The 21,921-nt window shown below is 35.3% G+C and overlaps 1 protein-coding gene across 2 annotated transcripts in view; it reads right to left on the bottom strand.

Moving 5' to 3' along the window:
- The window catches only part of QTGAL (queuosine-tRNA galactosyltransferase), a 125,913-nt gene that overhangs the window by 72,304 nt on the left and 31,688 nt on the right, over positions 1-21,921 (bottom strand). For both annotated transcript variants that reach the window (XM_074922187.1, XM_074922188.1), the window contains one exon: positions 13,918-14,013. In XM_074922187.1, the coding sequence (XP_074778288.1) occupies positions 13,918-14,013 (96 nt within the window). The remainder of the gene's footprint in view (positions 1-13,917; positions 14,014-21,921) is intronic.

Raw genomic sequence — 21,921 nt, 5'->3', positions numbered from 1 at the left:
AAGTATCTCAAATTCAGACAGGCATAATGAAAATACATTTTAGAAGACAATTACAGAAACTTCCTAAATAAGGGTCTGTTTTTGCAGCAGGTAGATAAGCTACTTTTCTTTGCCAGTTGTTCACATATGATTATGCACAGTCAGTGAAGCAGATGTTGAGTTTTCACATACACAATGTAGAAACACCTTTTTGCTTTAAAAAGGGGTTTGACAGAAGTTATAAAGGCCAAAACCTATTATTTTTATTATCATTATAAACAGACAGTAAAAATATTATTAAATAATGTTTGTGGTTTGTTGATGTTGGTGACAGGCAACATTTCTACAATCACCAAAGTTACTGGTGAAAGAATTAACCAAATATATTAAGCAAAGCACCAAATGGAAATTCAAACAACCTTAAGAATATGTGAAGCAGTAGCAGAAATTTGTAATGGTTTTAAGAAAGAAGTTTATTTTTTTTGTAAAATTTATTATTTGTGTTTATAGAGATCTCTGGTAAAAGGTCAAACCTGAGAAAAGGTTGCACTTCAGGCTACTCATCCAAAGTCCTACAGTGTCCCAGTGTCACGAAGATGGAACATCAGTCTGCCTTCCCTCAAAATATGATAACTATTTACTTTGTAATTATATATACTTATAACCTTGGAAAGCTTCTGACCTGACCATCAAGTCAATATTAAAAACACAAACAATGCCCCCCCCCACCTAAACAAGTCCCCTCCCCCAAAAACAGTACCACCCCTCCACCCAAAAACCAAAATTCTCTTTCTCTCCCTACAAACTTTAAACCTAATCACATAAATCAGCAACCAGCAATCCTAGCACTTTAACAGTCCTTTTGTTGAAGTGCTCACCATTATATACAAATACATTTATCTTCAGAATCTTTATTTTAAGACTTTTGGGCTGGCACAAATGAAGCTAAGTAACTGTTAAGCACTTGCCTTCATTCAGGATTTTTAATACTTACAAATGCACTATATATTGCAAAATACATGTACCAAAACTATCACTTAATTTGCCTGTTGTAACAGATGCTGAGAGATTGTGGTGGGGGAAAAAAAGCTGTTTAGTTTGCTACTCAGATTCCAAATCAGTTATATAATTCAAAGAAAGCTGACCCCACCTAAATGGGGACACTGAAATACATGTGTTAAATGCAAATCAAAACATTTCTATCCGTTAAAAAAAACCAACAGTAGCCTGGATTAAAATCCCTGGTCCCTACTTCTAAAATCTCCAATGGTTTGCTTCCTAGTCTCAGCAGAAAACCAAAACCTAATCCTCTCCAACTTCCCCTTGTTAATATTGCCACCCACCCCCCACGTTACTATTGCCCGCCAATATAACATTCTATATGGCACGTGTTAGAAATTAATCTAGAGAAAGTAGATGATATTGTAATCCCAAAATTCATTCTATATTTTAAAAACGAAGTAACAGCTTCCATTTTCAACATGTTTGTAGCTAAATACTGCTTTAATTTCTATATTCACCAATGTTTACCCCACTTAGAATCAGCTATTACGTTCCACAATTTGGCCTAACATTTGGCTATCTATACATTACCAGTAGGAAACAACGGACAGTTTTCAGTTAATTTGCAGGTAAATATCTCAACATGACACATTCCAAGTATTTGGTCTGGCACAGATACCTTTATATTTATACAGTAGAGGTACAGGAAACTGCCATTACCAAAACACAACTGCTCTGCCTTTACAGGGCTAAGAACGCTACTCCCCTTGCTCCTGCGGCCGACCGGGCTGCCCTGCACTGGTACGTGACCCAGCTGCAGGCACGGGGCTGTACAGCACTTCCATTCACCCAGCAGATGCACTGGCCTCTTTCACACTAAAAACGTACACATATTAGCATTGCTTATGTTTTATTCCTAACAAATTAGCACAAGCTCTGCCACAGCAACAGCAGTTTGCCATTAAGACTCAAGCTATGTTAGCATTTTCACTAAAGTTGAATTGTATTTTGTGTCTAGCTGCTTGCACCTGGTATCCTACTATAAAAGGAGACTTTGGACTTCACCTATCCCTAACACAGAACTTGAAACTAAAGTATTAAGAGAAAACATGCTTGCTACTGAGGCATGTAATTTCTTCCTTCCTCTTTGTTCTAAAATTATTCACATTACCTACTTGACCAAAAAAAGCCCAAGCAACCTAAGATTTGAGTCACACAGAGAACATGGTAGATTTTTATCACAGGGATCCTTTTCTCACTTAGTGAAATGCATGCTGTCCTCTGTCAGACAGAAAATAATTTCTTGTTTCTGAATAACAAAACAGGTACTTACTACAGATACCGTTTAAGGCATTTAAGAAATATTTTTATGCTTTTCTTTTGTCATTTTATCACTGCTCTCTTTGTGCTCAGTAGTGTCCTCTATTGTACAGAGCACCAAGGTAACAGACCCAATCATTAGAACTTGATATTAGTGTGCTCACATTCCATGGCCACACCTTTATTATAAAAGCCATGAAAAAGTGAATATAGCAGAACACCAGAAATTCTTTTCTGTTTTCAATTCTAGAAACCATCTTTCTGATCCTGAATAGCAACCAGGCCCACAAAGTTTCTTCTCCTTCCACTACACTGTATTTTTGTTCATTCTCCTCTTCCCATGGTCTCCAAAAGAGCAAGTGATGTTTCCTTCATTACCACCTACACCCACTCAACTTGAAGATCAAAATTATTTATTTGCAGAAGAAAATTTTATTAATTTTCCATCACTAATAATACATGGTTATTTATACAGCTCTACCAACAGAAAAGGAAAATGTGAATTCACTGGGCATGGCATCATCATCATAATCATTCCAACAACCCTATTATGTTTGAGACAAAATGAGCTATGGTTAAAATTCTTTTAAGTATTGGGAAATGCCTGTTTATACCAGCATGCCAAGCAGTGCTGTCAACAAAGGATATACCCCAGGTTACCTGCAACCATGAGATTTTTGAAGAAAACTGCTCTGAAGGCAAAAGGACAATAATTCATCATTTTTAATTTGCAGGAAATAGCTACCATTTAAGTTCTTCAATAAAAATACATTAAAATTTGGGGGGGTTGTGCTTTAAATACGGCTCAAGCTAAAAGAATTAAAATGTGAAATGATACACTGGCAATTACCACAGTAAATGAAAGGGTCAGCTGTTCTACACTTCCTAAAAGGAGAAGGCAAACATCTAGCGAAGAAACACAAAATCCGTAAAAAGTTTTTAACCCACAATTTTGTATCGATAGACACAGATCTCACAAACAGAACAGTAAGCCTTCTAGTACCATTATTCTTTCAGCCGAGAGACAGAACCAAGGCCTCACAAAAGTGACTTTGTATCATTTAACTGGGCTATAGCCCACAAAAACTGCTATCACTGACGCCCAGCGTGCTGACAGGAAATAGTTGCTGCCTTGAGCCTTGATCTACCCACGTGAAATGGAGCTTGCTGGCTGACCACAGACAGGCCTCTGTTCTCTTTGTAATTGTCAACATCTGCTCTGCAGATCTATGAATAATTTTATGACACACACAAAAAAAATCTCTCCTACTGACTCCAAAGGTTGTTGGTTTTGGGTTTTTTCTTTTCAAACGTGTAATGTGACACTGAGATTAAGAGAGAGACAGTTCTGCTCACAGGTTAAGATGTACATTCTTCTGAAAGATGTCATTAAAATGGAATTCAGAGTAGGTAGAAAAAGCTAATGTAGCTGACTGTTACCTTCTAAAATCAGGTGGCTCGAAAAATGTTGGCAGTTGAGATAATACATCAAATTCAAATATTGTAGGTAAATGGAGCAACTGGGCTCTGTAGTAGTTACCTCCACGAGAGGTAGCTGTGATTCCTCTGATTGCTTGAATTGTGCCAAGTACAACAAACACCAACTTGACCATCTTACGCCTGAAGAAGTGAGGATGCAGATATACTAACATTCAACGTGACTTGAGTTTCAGTTAAAAGAAGAGGACAGCTTAGAAGCACTGTCACTTGAAAACTCAAGTTTCCTGCTCTTTGAAGAGAGCCATCAGGGAATCTAAGACTGTCAAGCATTTGAATCTAACAGTTTCTAATTTATTTTCATTTCACAATCACAGATTTATTTATTTTTATCGAATAGTACCAACATGAAAGATATGGATAAAACTCTGGGGAACATGGCCACACCACAATTTTAGATTGTCACCACGCCTGGCTAAAAGGGAAGAGAAGTAAAGAAAAACAGAGATGCACAGGTGCATTGCCATTGGCCTGCCTACAGTACTCATTAGCAATGCTACTCTTCATGATCAGTAAAAGCAGAAGAGTGGAAACAGAAATAATTACAGAACAAATCACAAGGGGAGTGAGTACTTGCCAGTATAATTCTCGGACAGATTTCCAGGACTGGAACATAATGTGACAAGACCTTCTTGACTGACTGCTGCACATAGCATAGGTAGAGCACTGGCTGCATATGGGACAAAACTAGAAAAAAAATAAACCCTTTCTCCTTTAGCTTAAATACCCAGGAAATACACAGAAGAAAACGAACAATGAGAAGCACAGAGCTAAACATGGTCCTTTTAGTGTCTTGCTGAAGTGTACAGTATATTCAGGTTCACTGAAATCACTTCTTTATTTCTTCTTTCTGGCTTCTATTATAATAAAGCTAGGAATTTCCCTGCAATTTCCCAGATGTAAATGCTGTGACAGTAAGATTGCTTCTTGCTAGCTTGAGTTCAGTGTTAGCTTTCTGGCCTGGCAGCACTCTAAATGAAGTGTGTTAAAGTGGATGAGCGCCGTTTAGGTAAGCAGTGCTTAGCAGATGTCTGTAGACTTGTAGAGTCTGGTTTCTCTCAGAAACATTAAAACCTGTTTAAATGCAATTGCCAACCTGACGAACAATTTACCTCCTCTCCCTGAGACTTTGACTCAACAAATAGAGTGTTTCATGGATACAGTACTGTTTTCTCCTGAATATGACAATGATTATTAATCTCCTTTCTTGCACTCATCAGTGGTTACATTTCAACTTCTTTGTTAGAAACTGCTAAGTAATTTGCTCCCTACAAAATGAATGGGCAATTAAGTATGTGGTGAACTTGTGGCTCTTTTGTGAAACATCAAGGAAAGACAAAATTATCTGGGGGAAGAGATGAAACAGAATGAAGTAGGAAAGTGAAAACTGCTGAATGCTGTCACAGCCATAACAACCGACTCCAAAAGTCTGCAGTGAAAAACAGCAAAAAATCTTCAGGACATACAACAGAAAACATCTAGTATCAAACCTAAACATACAGTCCCTAAAGTCCCCCCAAATTACACAAAGTCGAACAGACAGGTTTCAGCCAAATAAAAGTCTGTCATGTATGGTCAAAATAAATTTCAATTAAGGTGTATAAATAAATATAATCTCTATTAATAAATCAGTATTACGTGATATTAAGCACAAACTTGGATCCTATTTTACCAGCATTTTACAAAGAACATGGGCATGTCTTGCTCTAGAGAATTCATAATTCTGCTGCAAAGATTCTTAAAAAGGACATGAAATGGCAGATGGAGAAGAGAATAAAGAATGTTAACATCAGATGAGGCAAATATCAAAACAAAGGCACACCAGGTATATCTAGTGCAGAAGGCTGTTTGTGCTAAATGGCTGTGGAAGGAGCAGTTGCGTAACATGTTGCAGACTGATTTAAAAAACAAAAACCAGCACCAAAACAACAACAAAAAAGGATGGGCGTCTTCAGAGCTACTGCTTAGGATCTGAACCCTAATCATATTATTTTGTCTTGTATTATACCATAAGAGATGGCCTAGAGAGTACCAAGAAGATGAAAAAAACATTGGGAATGCACTACCTCAATTCAATGCTCTAGCACTAAAACATCAATCCAACAGGCTACACAAGGCATAAATATTTTCATGTAAGAAATAGCTATGCTACAGAGACTTGTTGTACACATTTTAGTATAATTACAGCAGTGCAGCTCTCTAGTAGAAATGTGGTTATATTTGTATAAAAGTTGTAGGTAAATAAGATGTAACTGAGCTATGGTGGCACAAATCACTTTTATACAAGTGAGCACACATAAGGGCTTTTAGTAGCATATTCTGGCATCAAATTCCTAATCGGATAGATGAAACAATAAAACCTTCTGCAAACTTACAAACTTAACAAGATGAATTACAGACACAATTATTTTGTCTTTCATGGCAGAAAAAACCCTCCAAAGTGACAAAGATTTTAAGTAAAATTTGTAAGTAAAATTTGAACCATTCTTTAAACAGCAAGTTTGTCTTAATTTGTCAAAATAATCATAATCCTGAGATTAATGTATTCAATTACTGTATTTATTTCATTCTGACATTATTAGGGTACAGATATGCAAAGAATTACCCAAAATAAATACAGACCTCCTTGCATGCTAAGAAATTATATGACTGAAAATAATAATTTATTTTATTGTATAAACTTTTTGAACACCTATCTTTTATGTTGACAGGCATGCTTAATATCTACTCCAATAAATTCAACACCATAAGTGAATGGAAAAATCTTGGAAAATACTTCAAGTTTGTCCAATTTAAAAAAAAAAAAGTCTAGTAAAATTTGGGGGTTTTGTTTCAATAGCTCTGAAACATATCACTAAAATTTGCAGCAACTACTATGCCATCATACTTAGTTGACCAGCAGCATCAGAGTTTTAAATTCCACTAAGGTATTACATCTGTAACGTGAAGGGTATCAAGCTGCTGGGTTTCCTTTTCTCCTCTGCTGGCTCTTCCTGCGCTGTGGGAGCAGTTATTGCAAGTGATGCAAAAGGTTAAATCCACCCACATCATAGAAACCAACTCATCCAGAGAGGTGGCAAAGGACCAACAGTTACACTAGAAGCCAGATGCAAGGCCATTTCCTTCCTTGTTATACACCCCATGCACTGCAACCGCTCAGATTTCCGTTTGGGCCAGGGCTTGACTATCCCTCCACTAACCACAAAGCACATGCCTACTCCACCTCCTTTACATGTGATCATTCTAGTTCTCAAAATGCAAGCTGTGTACACAAGCACTGTTTCTAGAGGAACTAGATGTGCTAATCATCCTCAAGATCATGTAACTGCAACAAATGAATAGACAAATATCTATTCTTTATCAAAAAGGACAGACGCTATTCATCACAGCTATAGTTGATCCAAGCTAAAGCTCTGAAAATTTTTTTTTATTTGCATAACTTCAGCTCAAGAACTTCTAATCACAATCTGTTTGGCCAGGGCTGTACAAACAGAATAAAAATCCCAGGTTCCAGTTTGTCACACCTGCACTAAAAAAAAAAAAAAAAAATTGAATTAATCATTAAATCTGTATACTCAAAAGCTGGTTAGACTGGACCAAAATCTGGAGTTTTTTACAGCACAGAAAGAAAAAAAAAAAAAGGCCTCAAACATAACAGTATAACATATATTGTTAATACTTATGACAGGATATGGTGGATGTAAATATTTAAAATTCAGCTTCCTTAACTTGTCAGAAAAATCAGAAAAGCAAGAACCACTGCAGAGACGAATGTCAAACATGTCAGGGTGAGGTCATTATAGAAAAATATTAAGAAACAAAATCTTGACTGTGATAGATCAAACTGGTCTTTAGACCTACCGTCCATTATGAGAAATGATGCTGCTCACACTCTCAGCCACTTCAGTTACTAAAGAAATTACTGACTTCTCCTGAAAATCTTGCCCAGTACTTTTATCACAAAAAGCTGAGACCAAAAAAGGAAGTTATTTTCCAATAATAAATAGAATGTACTTTAAAAAATTGTATATGAGTTAATAGTGAAAAACTGTTCAGTGCCCACTTGCAGGAGACAAATGGTTTTTTCCGATATATAGGATATATAGGCCATAATAGGGAGCTGCATTGCAGTAAAAACATGTTTGAAACCAATAATTTTTGTTACACCAAAAGCCACGTAAAAATATTTCCCTTTTTTGTGGACGCAGCACTTTGATTTTCAAATTCAAAGAAAGAAAATTCAGGAAGTTAAGGGTGTATCTGCTCTGTGCTCTCACATATGGAGGACCAACTGAAAAATAAACATCACTAAATTAGTTGGAAACTTGTATTTGGAGTAGGCTTTTTGTATTAAAAGAAAAAAAAAGTTAGGGCTACTTCAGTTTCTCACCTACCATTTTAAAACAAAACCTGGCTTTTGTCCCACATCTGTTAGACAAAAGTAAAGTCTCATTAAGCTAGAAAAGGCAATGAGATAGAAACCCAGAGTGAAGCTTAAAGGCTGTTCATTTGCAAGCTAGCATATCCACAGGATAAATAGAGAAAATCAAATAAGAGTAAGTGGAGCATTCAGAAACTGTAAATCAGTTGGTTCCATCCATGTCCCTAACTATAGTCCTGCATTAATAACCAAGTCCTGATTTTATTTTAACTTCTTGCCCTATTTTTTTAAGTAATTTTCAGAAGAATTGAGGAGACATAAATGTTAATAGTTTCAAAAACAAATTATGCATTTCTGAAAATTTAATCCTTGACAGTCTCCTTTACCCTTGGCATTACCTGTCCATCTCTTACATCAAAAGTCTTAAGAAAAATGTTTTTTGGGATGCAAACATGTTTACATATTGGTATGACTAATTACTTAAAATACAAGAAAAGATCATCAGCTGAAACAAATCATACCTCAAATCTAAAATAAACTGCTTTCTACCTGCTTTATTTCAATGTCCATCAAAACTTTATCATGCTGTAAGACCATATCCATCAAGAACTTTTTGGAATAAAGCCAAACTTATTGTACTTCCAAGTTGCTTTTATAACATATTATAATGTTTCTGTTCCATTTAAATATTACCATGTATTATGAACCACATTCAAGCCTTGTTTAAGCATGCAAATTATCAAACAAAATACGAAAATGAAAAAAACAACTTATTTAGCACTCTTTCCCCTATGATATACCTTTAAACTCATGCAAAGCTGCTAACACACAAGGCAAAATCTGTATATACTGCTGAACTACTGCAAACCTGTTTCTAAGTTCAAAAATATGTGACCCTGAGATGCCTTTACATAAAGCCTCACTAGGAAGTTCTAATTGTGCTTTGAGTTCACAGATGTGGGTAAGCCACTTCTCATTAAACTTTCTAGAACTCCATGAACTCCTTTGACATGCATTTTCAAATGTAAATATAAACACTGACTAGCTTGTGAAACTTTGTTTCATTCTCCTCCAGAGGAGAACAAGGATCAACCACAAAAGAAAGCAGCCAATTGGGTTTTTTTCATATATGGTATATGCTTAATCCCATACAAACTATTAGGATCTACTGTAATTAACCAGTTTCTGACTTTGGTTCTTTTGCCCATAATGACACATATTTAGGTAACATGGGTGAAGAAAGAGGTAACAGTCACAAAAAAATCCCAAGAAAGTGTTGAGTATCTTTTTATTGAAAGACAACAAAATACAAGGGAGTCATTAATAGTGGCAAAGAAACCGGGGGGCAAAGGGAGATCTCAATGAGCCTTTTCATGTTTTATTCATTTGTAAGTAAGAAGGTCTTACCCTCTGTCCAGTTTTTGCCTTTACCAACATAAACAGAAAACTGGCATTGCATATATCCACTTTCAGATTGCCACCTCCATTATTCTTTCAGTTCTGACACACAATCAACCCTAGCACTTACAAAAGTGGAATCTTCTAGTCTGCAAATAGACAAAACAGATGCTCTAAACCAGACATACTCAATCTGTGGCCCACCTGGAAAACTCATCCTACCTGCAATCCACTCCTAGCAGCTTTCTACCAGTGAAAAGTTGCCTATTGAGATACGTGATGACAGCGCAATACCGATCGTGCTGAATTCAGGGAAAAGGTCCAGCCACGTTATCAGGTCCTCCTTGCCTTAAAAACAAACTATATGCTCAACTCAACCAAAATGCTGGATTTATTTCCAAGCTGAGTATCTGTAAAATGCTGATTTGTAGCATGAACTTTATCAAACTCTAATACAGTATGACTTAGTAAGGAGAGAAGCACACCTTTTAAGCCTATTAGCTAAATTTAATGCACCTGTAACAGCACAAAGTGTATGTTATGAAACTCTAACTTGTTAATTATTGCTCTTCTATCAGGCAATGCAGACAAATTATTGGTAAGAACTACGAATCACCTGTGAAAATTCCAGATTTATCCAACACAAAGAACTCCGAGATAATCTGCAAAGTGCAGTATATATCAGGAAGCAAACCAGACAAATTACAGTGGGCAACAGACATACAGAATCATCATATTTTGCACAAACCATTATTTTCCTAAATTAGGACAGTCCAGTCTTATCAACCACAGAGCCCACTCGTTTTTGCAAGTCTCCTCACATGTCACTCTAAGCTTGCTGTCTGCTTTCCAAGTGAACAACCATATGAAAGCAGAGAAATCTCTTGTCTTTGGGGAGGAAAAAATGGCAGGTCAGATGAAATTATGCTTCAGGCTGAATATGCTGAATTATGCTTCACAGGCTGAGAGACTAAACTAACCTAAAGTAGTGATTTAAGAGTTCATCTCAGCAGTTTTACTTACAGTCAGCAACAATTCTTGAAAACTACTTGTATAAATATTTGTGTAATTAATCCAACTCTAAAACCATTCAGACTTTTTTACTTATACAGTACAGTAAAATTTCCAGTGTACAAGAAGGGCTGCATGATCAAACTTCAATCACATTTCAAGCACAATTCAGACTCGGATATCCTGTAGGTTTAGTTTTAATCTACATTTTTTTTCCACTTACTCCACCATCAAAACAGTCAGTTCTCTTAAATTGTTTGCTCATTTTCTTCTGGTACCTGTCACTGTGATCTGCACTTACTGAACAGTTAAAATTAACTACTATTTTTTTTTTCCTACTATTGGCCAGAAAGATAGCAAGTCTACCAGAATACATATACATTTATTTTATGGCTTATATTAGTGTATCTATAAAAGTGTGGTTTAATCATCATTTATACAGAAGATAACCTTAAACAAGCAAATAAGCAAATATTAATCTTTCTAAAAGTAATTTTCTCATTATCATGCTCTCTTTGTACTCTCTTACTCCCCCCCTCCCCGCCCACCCCCACTCTCTGGGGTATATATTCTGAAATTTCACGCATACCATAAAGCATCTTTGGAATGTTACAGTATAATTGTTTAGAGAAACATTTAATGGATGAGTAAGCATCAAGAGGCCATGGCTAAGGGAAAAGAAAAGTTAAAATGCTAGAAGCATTTTGTATTGAATGATCTTCTCAGCGTGAGGACAGAGGATGGACATCTGATCCAAAAATCTGGTATTGACTCAAGCAATATAAAACCAACAGCTATAGCATCAAGGCACATGAAGCCATCCATCCACCTAACAAAACATCTGCTACCACCCACCTCTTTCAAACTGGACTTTAGTCAGTCTAGCAAAAGCAATCAAATGCTATAGGATATTATTTCATCAATTACAGGAATATTATCATAAGGGGTTTTCATGATCTTGACAACTGGCTATTTTTTTTAACTGGTTGCTTGGTTTCCCAATTTACAGCACAAATAATTTGCATGTGCAGGATAGAGAAATGCACAGAAGTAACTGGAAAAAAGCTGGGCACTAAGTACAGAGACAGCTAAAAAAACCTGAACATTCTTTCACTACAGGAAACTGCTGGAGACAATATGCTGTAAATTAAAGCCAATTTTCCTGAATTCCCCGAAGGATTGCTCCTCCCAGTGATTCTACAAATCCATTAGCGAAGGACCATCATTACAGCTTCCTTGGGGCTTATTTACTGAAGAGAATATTAAAAAGCACACTAAAACTAAAATGTACAGTGTATCAGGGGCAGAGGAGTGGGACAAATCAGGTCTAACCTTACATAATTGATTCATATCCTGATTATTGGAGCACAGCTGAGATGGTTTTTACCCCCAATTCCTCCTCCTCTCCATACTTTTTTAAGTCAAGTAAAAGCAAAATAATTACCTCCCTACCTGAATTTCTGATCCAAAGAATGGACACTAAGGCAGGAGAGGTGCCCTATGCTGACATGCACTGCTCTGGAAATCAAGCAGTCCCTTTACAAACAGAGTTAGAAAAGCCAAGCTTCCTACAGACTTGTGTCACAGCTGAAGTTTATCTTATGATTGGGCATCTAAAATCTCTGTCCAAGTAGATTCTGTGGTGCTTAACAACATTTTGAGTTGCAGCTGGTGCAGTACAATCTCACCTAGCTTCATACTTCCACAGAATTTTCAGAAATCTAGCATCTCTGAGGAACTTCTATTTCTGCATTAAATTTGGTGGACAACAGGTAACAAGTTAAAAAACTGAATTAAGAATCACACTATTTATGTGTTCCATAAATCTCATCTTGTTAATAAACTCATGGACAAGTAGCACAAGCTCTGCTATGCAGTCTTCTAGTTCCAAACCTAATATATTTTCCAAAATTCTAAATCATATGTAAAAACAATGGATTTGAACATGCTGCTTGATTAAGGCTTTAAGATGTATTTGTAGGGACATAAGATTGCTAGGGATTTCCCAGGTCACTCTATTTGCAACCTACTATCAGAAACACTAATAAATAATCTGTTCCGGAAGACATACGTCCCCCATCTTAAAATTAGCTTTCTTTTTACATACTCCCCCCTTAAATAATCTCAAAAATAGGATATTACTTTTAATTTCCAGCTTAATTCATTAAAGACCCCATCCAGTGGCCACTTAGATGAAACTTCAGATTGTATAGGACAAGTTTTTTCATCTTCAAGTTTTTCTTTCTCTTCTCTTCAACAACACAGTGATCCAGATATTGCTGTCAGATAAATTCACTGGTTTAAATCTATTATTATTTTTTTCTAATGCCATACTCAAAGGCAAATACAAAATATTCCAGAGGTAACTTTTTCTGTAACTACTTTCACTTGGTGAATTACAGGGAACCATAATACCGCTGCTGATTTTAAAACAAGGTCTATAGATTACTTCTTATGTTACAATAACCGTACCAGAGCTTGTAAGTATGTCTTTGGGGGATAGGGTAATGGGGAACACAGCACAGTTTACAATGAAGTCTAACAAACAAGGGTATGTTAATCTTTTCAGCCACTTAAATCCAGGAAAATTAAAAGCAAATGTCTTCCTACCATAGCATCACAAAACCCAACCCCAACTTGCATCTTAATGCCTGCTGGGATGTTTTCTGCTAGCCATCCATTAGATTTCTTATAATACTCACTACACACATTCCTCCACAAGCCGGATTGATTTCTTCCATGGTTTTACTTGTTTTTGCCAAAGTCTCTTTTAATTCAGCATTGGCTGCCTGCCTAACAAAATAACCTTTCTTTATGCCAAAAACTGTCATCTTCAGTTGCACAAGATGCATCTTACTCACAAACGTGTAATGAGCCCAATGTTTAATGCTTGCAGAACTTCTATTTTAAAATGATCTCTAGCAAAACCTAAACAGATACAGAAGTGGTCACTACGTAGCCTTGGGGTGGGGAATCATTCTGAGGAAAGATTTTTTTCCTTTCGTATTTAAACACACCTTTTAAAAAGAAAACCCTAAACTGATTATTAGAACATGAAAGCATATGCATTTAACCAGCACTGAGAAATGTAAGGACCATTCCAAACCCAAAGTTGAAATCTTCATTCTCACTCAGTGTGAAACTTTCATTACATAATGATCATGTGCACCATAAAACTGTCTCCTATTGAGAAGACTAGCTTTAAATATAAGAATCTGGTAACCGTAGTAAGTTATCAAGTATCGCTAATGACTGAAAAAAATCCATCTAAATAAACCTCTTGCTCTATTTTTCTACTGTAATTTCAGTCACAGCTGAAACAAGAATACCTGTGTAAGAAGTTCTTCTTCAGTGAGATTATTGATCCAACGGGTATACCGCTCAGTAGACTCCAGTGGCTCTCTTCTGACCTGGCAACCAATAATCTAAAGCAAAATGAGATAAATCACATAGTGTAAACTCTGTACACCCACATGGCAACAAAACAAGATCATAAAATAAGCATTCAAAACATGGGAACTCCAAAAATTAGGATTATTTATACAATCCTTATTAGTCCCCTTCTATGTTCGTAACATAGTCTAGTCTAGTCTAATGTAATGTAATATGTCACAGTTTCTCTGCTCAAATGTTAAACAGTTACAGACTTTCAAAGGTCTCTAGAAAACTGAGTAGTGTCTTTCCAATAACTTCAGTTAGGAATTTTTGAACCATTTTGGTTGAAATTGTCAAAAGAAAGTCAACCAAAGGCAGACACCTAGAATGCAAAATTTCAACCGAAACAGTTGAAGTCTGACAAATGAAAATTAGAACTTGGATAACACCAGATAATTGTACCAACAGTGCCATAACCTATAATACTGCACATTACTCATAATTCATATAAAATAAGAAGAAAAAAGAAAAATCTGTATTCTGATATGTCTCATTCATGGTCATTCTTTGTTCACTGAAGTACTATATATTGATTCAAGCTACATTATCTTCTCTAGTACAGTTCTGTAGCTCTACATATTAAATATGGATTTTAATATTCTGAACACCCACTGGCCTAATAAATAGCTTCCAATATGCATATTAGAGGGATTTCCTATTACCTGTAACTGCATAGACACATATTAATGCAATTTCATACAAACAATATACAGTTTACAAATCTCTAGTTAGACAGGGACGAAGCCAAGGAGAACCCTAGGAATGTGATGATAAAGAACTCTGCTGTTTGCTACTCCTGATGTGCTGCAGTCTACCCTAAACCTTCAGGATACTACAGGACTTCATTATATATGCAAAGTAAGCTGATACTGCTTTATACCAACTAGTGCACTCCTGTCATACTGTAACTGTATTTCTCTTCCAGATTTTGATAGGTACTTCCTGATGTGTTTATTCATTGAGAAATAACACCAAAGCATAGGTATTAGCATTTCTGAACACTAATTTCAGATAATCAAGTTCTGTTCAAGAACAGTGTGGAAAATTTATTTGGTTTACTTTCCACCCTGAGTATTCATAAGGAATATGTGTATATACTGAGCACAGAAAATGTAAATCTCTCAGGCATCTCTATTCACAGAGCTTTAAACCCCACACAGATGTAAGTAGTCAGGCTAGAATTCTGCATGTGCAGTTATGAATACTTTTGATGTGGGAACAAAAACACCATGAAGAGATCTTGCTGGGGGACTGCTGGCAATGAAACATCACAATTTAGACTATGATTAAATACAATCAAAATAACAAACATGAAAAAAACCCATGATTTTCTTATCCAACGAGAATGTCTCTAAACTATGAAATTTTTCCTCAATGACAACTATGAATTACTATAGATATCTTCAATCTTTACCCTAACTTTCTCCTGAATTACAGCTAAGTAACACCAAGACATTTTTCAGAAGGTTAACCCGAACTTCTTTTAAACTGAATATCAAATATATGAGTTCATAGATATGTTTTTAAAGGGGGCACTCCTCAGATATAAAAACTTCACAGAAATTGTGTCAAATGTGCGTATATTGTGTTCTGTGAGGATTATTTTTATTTAACAATAAAACTGTATACAGAACTCCTGCTAGTATTCATTAACCAAGAGCTCATTAACCTTCACTTGCATATCCTAGAATTTTATAACTTAAAGACACTTTATAAAACTATGCATAAAAATCAGAATGAAAAACTTACAAAGCACTTTTTTCTCAAAACGTATTCTATAACAGTATAATATGGAAACTTAGTTTCTTTATTCAAATAATCACAGCCTAAGCTGAACAAACACAGAATCACAAACGGCTTTCACAAGGTAAGAGATAAAAAGGAGAATCTCAAATTTGTTTTTCTGAAAACCTGGTTTTCAATTAGAGCCAAGCAGCAAGTAAAGTTATCTCTTTCTGTACAACTTGAAATTTAAACAAGAAGCAGAGAGCAGACTTTCATATTTTTATATTAATTTCTGACCAGTGAGACCATTTTCATATTTGCTGTTCATAGTTTAAGCAGTCTTAAAAAAATGTTGAATCCAGGTGCTCAGCTAAAGGACTGTAATTCCCTACAGTCCAAAGAACAATTGGGTCAAATCTCAGCTCCTTAGGCTTCCAGAGAAAACTGAATGGGTTTGATCAATTATCTGTACATACACTCAAGAAGAGGTGAAGGCAGACAGAATAACTGCCATTAAATTGCATCCTGATGGTCTTTTCTGTATCATACATCATTTTTTGTAATTTCCAGAGTTTGACTTAGATTCCTAGGCTAAATGTCCTCTTTCCATAGAGCCATATACATAATTCCACTGCACACTCCAACTTACTTCTAGGAATTTTGGCTTGTAACAATGATTCTGTACTTACTTTATGTAGGTCTTAAAATACTTTGGGCCTTTTGGAATTGAATTAGGAAAAAAACTCTCATAAAAAAACCAGATTATTTAGGAATTACTGTGATTGCAGTAACATAGATCCAGAAAATCAGTAGGTTACACTGAATTTTGCCATAATTTGGGGCAGAATCCTTGGAAGGATAACTTTCCAAACTCCTTCATCAGCTGACTTGTCTAACAGCAAGACAGAGTGAGAGGATAACAATCTAGGGCCTTATATAAGAACACATTAATCAAATGAAAAAGTGGGTTTTGAAAAAAATATCTATTTTTTTGTACACAGCAATTCTGTCTTCTACAGTAAAGCTTAACCTAATGTTTAGAGCAACAGTAAAACCAGTATAAGATACTAATCTAGAAAAATATATAAAGAAATACAACAGAAAGTAATAGGGTTGGCCTCTGACTTCTACAAGTTAGATGACAGAGTAACTCAGTGTTTCAAGAATCCAATTAAATTTATCTAGCCCAAAGAAAATCCTGAATAATCATTAGGGCAACCCTTCTACTGTTGTGACTCAAAATCCCTTTAGTAGCACACTAAACACCTAAAGGTTCATGGCATTGAGTCTAAATGTAGTTTTAGTAGAATTGATGGCAAAGTGTTTGAACAACAAACTATCTCCAAAGCAATGGATTTCACTTCCATGACTAAACAGGATACAGTTAATGACTCCTGGTCCTTGAATTTTCAAAATAAGACTCCAAAAACCTCCATTCTGCAATCACTAACAAAGTGATGACCTACTATAATATCAATGAACACCAAAAAGAAACCAAAACACCAAAAGAACAGTAAAACCAATGCTGAGAATTAATGTGAGAAAGGAAAGCTGCTTGCTGGAAAAAATGAAGACAATGCAAAATGTAACTCAGAAAAGCAAAATTTCCTGAGACTCTGCATGCTTACTAATGTCCTTATTTCTCTAAATGATATTCAGTATATCATACCTTTTCCCTCATACCTTTGGCTTTTCTTACTCTTTTCTAGTTTGAGCTCTAACGGGCAGGCATTATTGATGAATGAAATGGCTCCAATTAAGTTTATTTATATAAAGATGAGGTTAAGATTTCACCCTAATTTCTTCTTCCTTACACACTGAATAGGATCACTATCTAGACTATCTAATACACACTTAGCAATCCTATACTTGTTTCACATATGGAATTAAAGGAAGACAGGAAAGAGGGATTAATATACTTAACATTTTACTAAAATGTCTTCCGTAGTAGTCGCTGTAAGTTTGCTTTTTCCTAAAATTATCTAAGCATGCTATCTACACATACAACTAAATCATTAATTTCCAAAAGGCTTTCTAATTATTCCTGAAATCTATTCTTTCACAAGCAAACTGAATTGCTGTCTTCACTCCCCCTCATCCAACCTGACAATTCCTCTCTTTAAAAGCAAAGGATTTATTCCTTTGGTGTTCATAGTAGCCTTTCATAAGGTTTCCATGTATGTACCAAACCCATCAGCAGGGCACATAAAAGCAGTGATCTCCCTCCTGCAGAAGATGGTATCGTAAAACATCATTAACCCCATTTAGTTATAATGACATCACAGCAAAATACACTTAACAATATAAATGCATGTTATTGACAACAGCTGCATTTTGATCTTGCAACACAGCAGGAAAATAACTACAAATGCATAACAAAGTTAACATTTTGTAAGAAGTCAAATGTTCACACTTCCCTCTACCCTGACAGTGAAATGTTTTGCACAGCACACAGACTTCCTGCTTTCTTTTCATTTTCAGAACCAATACCACTCAAGAGTGCTTTTAGCATCATCTTAAGATGTATGTTTTACAGACAAATCTTTAAATTACTGCTATGCAATCAAATTTATTTCTAGATCCCTAGACAAAAAAATTCCACAGCTTACTGCTCTTTAGCTGTACCATTCTTCTGCCAGTGAGACTCTTGACTCATGACTGGGATTCTTGACTTGGATGGTTGCAAGATGAACATCACCAATATAGAGTTGTTTGATACAGCTCTGTAGAGTATCAATTAACCTTCTTTCATCCGATCAAAATCAGGATTTAGAGTACCTGAAATGAATTCCTCTAGTTCCCCCGTGTAAAGTGTGGCATTAGAAGAAACTGCACACTGTTCCCATTTCCCCCATGTCTCACAGAGCTTTTATATTCACTTCGCTGAATATTTCCTTACAGCTTCTAAATTAAACTGAAAGGTTTTTCACTGTTGCTTCTTTCATAAGTTTTAAAATACTTTGATAAAAATCTTTCTGACCTATTTTACACCCATTCAGACTTCAGAAATTACAAAAAACTCTCCATATTAGAAATATTTTTTTCAATATTTTAAATATGTTTCTATGCAAAAATGGAGTTCACTCAATTTTCAACTTTTTCAACTAATTAGGCAAGCTTATTTTTATTATTACAAATGCTAACTGTATACTGGCATATACCTGTACCTAGATTATGTAATACATACAACAAATGCAATGTTTCATATTCCAACTGGAAACTTGATATAATACAGTGTTAATATTACTTGTATAGGAAGCAGTGACGTGAACTCTAACTTTTAAAAACGTAAATAGCTTAAAATTAGCTTTGTGGGAAGAAGTGGCCAAATATAAGCATCTACCTTATGGCTCTATGGTCCTGCCTGGCCTCCAGCTACCACTTCACAGAAGGACCAGGCCTCTAGTACCTGCCAGTCCTGGCTAGATGCTCTCAGACAGCCTAAGGTGTCAAAATAGCATTATATGTCTATGTTTAGGTACCTGAATCCCTCTTCTCTAATAACTCTACCACTTCACAGGATTAGGAGTAGAGTTAATGAATCAAACCTAAATAAGAATATCAGAATCAAAGTCATGGATATGTACTTCATGTCACTACATTTGAAACATTTTCAGGAGTTAGAGCACTAGAAGAATATAGCTTTGATACAATTAAAACAGTACAAATAACAATATAAAACCAGAATAATGGGGTTCTCCATGAAACAGGTGCTCTAAATTGGGCACAGTACACTGGGTTAGCTATAACGTATGAAATACAAATCTAATGAGCACATTCAGCAACTTATTGATCAATACAAAGTTCAGAGTTATGATCACGTTCAGAGGAACCGGGCAGGATTATTACGTACCTTACAAAATCGTACTATGAGCACATATAGTCACTGTTCTATGAGTTACAAAATTGTTCCACTGAAATACAAGACTGTTTATCTAATCACATATCTGATATGTACAAAATCCAGTGTTCTATAACCAGCAGCAACATCAGCCATCACTTACATGCCGTAACTCATTCCACCTTTTCACTAGTGTTTGATTTTAAATGCAATATTCAGGTAATAGAAATGCTCCTCATTTTCATCATTTTCGGTTTTTATGTTTTCCCTTGCACATATAAATGGAAAAGGAAGTGGGTGAGAGGAAACAAAGATTAAATGAGTTGACAGTAATTAAAACCAACACACTTTCTGCAGATGTGGCACTTTTTTGGTTTTTAATCACTACAACTTCCCCTAGCACAAACAATCTTTCTTATTCAGGAGACAGCCTATGGGTCAGAATGTCTTGTTGCACCAAAGAAGAAATGAGGATGAAAAATTAACTGGTCTCCAACTTTATCCCTATTTTTTTCATCCTAGTTTTAAAAAAAGGGGAAATGAACAAAGGCAAAACCATAAACTCTCTATAAGGTATATACATAGATATAATTTATTCATATAATGCATCTTCTTTTAAGGAACTTTGTTTTATGGATTATTGAACCAGATAATGCAAAAATATGTATTTTTAGCAAGGAAAAAGCCACTCTTTCCTCTACAAAACAAATTGCTTTCCTCAACTTACAGTATGACGTGAAAAGCAAATTTCAAAGGTTAAGTACAAAACTTTCTACACGCTGAGAAAAAGTGGGCAGTGTTGACTTTCATGTTAGAAATATGACTGACAAATCTAGAAGGGAATGTAATTAACCATTTAGTGAAGTTTTAATTAGAAGTATCATGACATCTGATTCGAGTGTTCTAAGAGAAGAAAGACTATTCAAATAACAAGCAATACAGGAAGGATTATCTCTAGTGCACAACACCTTTATGCCAGTATACCTATTTATGAGTCCCCACAGAGGGAAATTTCCTAAACTAAAAAAGCTAAGAGGAGACATTTACCTTATCCTGAATGTTTACGGACAGTTTTTGTTAATCATGCCTACATCCTGACATATGAAGGAAAGGTAGATGTCACCAGTGCTGTCTCCAAATCCTACTTCTATTATTTTTATTGTATTAATTTCCACTTCCACTCCCCTTTAATTGATCTGACATAAACATATCCTGAAATTCAGAAGAAAACTTGTCAGGAGAGTGAAAACTTACCTGTCTTCCCTCTGTATTGATTTCTTTCATTTTCATTCATGTAATATTTTAAATATTACTTTGTTGCAAAAAATTCTGTAAAAGTTTTTTTTTTTCCTGGGCATGCACAGCCCTTTATAAATACCTATATTTATATACATTTGTCTAAAAGATCAGCAAAGGTTTAGGTATTGGTGCAGCAACTCTAACACTAGCTGTTAGAAGTATGGATCAGCAGCATCCCTACCACATTTTATTGGAAGTGTCAAGTAGAAGTCTACCATGAAAAGAGCAACTGTTGAGACAGTCTAGGATTTCTTTTCAAGTAGATTTATGAAACAGTGCTTGTAGCACAATTTTTAATTGCACAGCTGTGACTCAGCATTATCCCATCAGATCACCCACTTCTCACAGTAGATATGATTAACACAATCTTCCACAACTATATATTTGTATTTACCCAGAATAGCATGATTGTAAAACTAAGATTTAACAATTAAAATATCTAAATATTGGGTAAGATTTGCAGCCAATGGTAATAAGCATTGTTTCACTCATTTTAAATAAATGTGAACAAGTGATTACACTTCTCTTATTCATTTTTTTCTTTATCAAGTTAAGGAAAAGGTAAAGAATATTTGGAATTTTATGTTTAAATCTGTTTTACTTGCAGAATACTGGAGTAGGGAAGAAAGATTATCTTGAAGAAATTTATCAGCTCTGTTTCAAGTTCTGCTTCTTACTATTCTTACTTAGAAAAATTAAAGCTCTATATAGCTAAATCCATATTTTGTAAAAATATATTGGGATATCTATAAATATATATATGGAATAGTATATGAAAGTATTGACATGGTAATGATTTAGTAAAAATAATCTAGATTTATTAATAACTAACAACAATTTGTCAATACAAAATAACTCAGAAAGAAAAGCGACTTATTCAGATTCTAAAATGACAAGATTCACTCTAACTTACTTAACAGTACCTTAATTTATACCTATATATACATGTGCATACACAAACAGACATATACATACAGAAACAAAGGTATTTGGATTCGGTACATAAAAGGGACAAACACACACAGGAACAAGG

The sequence above is a fragment of the Athene noctua genome, chromosome 18, assembly GCF_965140245.1.
Source record: "Athene noctua chromosome 18, bAthNoc1.hap1.1, whole genome shotgun sequence".
Taxonomy (NCBI): domain Eukaryota; kingdom Metazoa; phylum Chordata; class Aves; order Strigiformes; family Strigidae; genus Athene; species Athene noctua.
The sequence above is the reverse complement of the archived record's forward strand: the minus strand, read 5'-3'. Positions and strand labels throughout refer to the sequence as shown.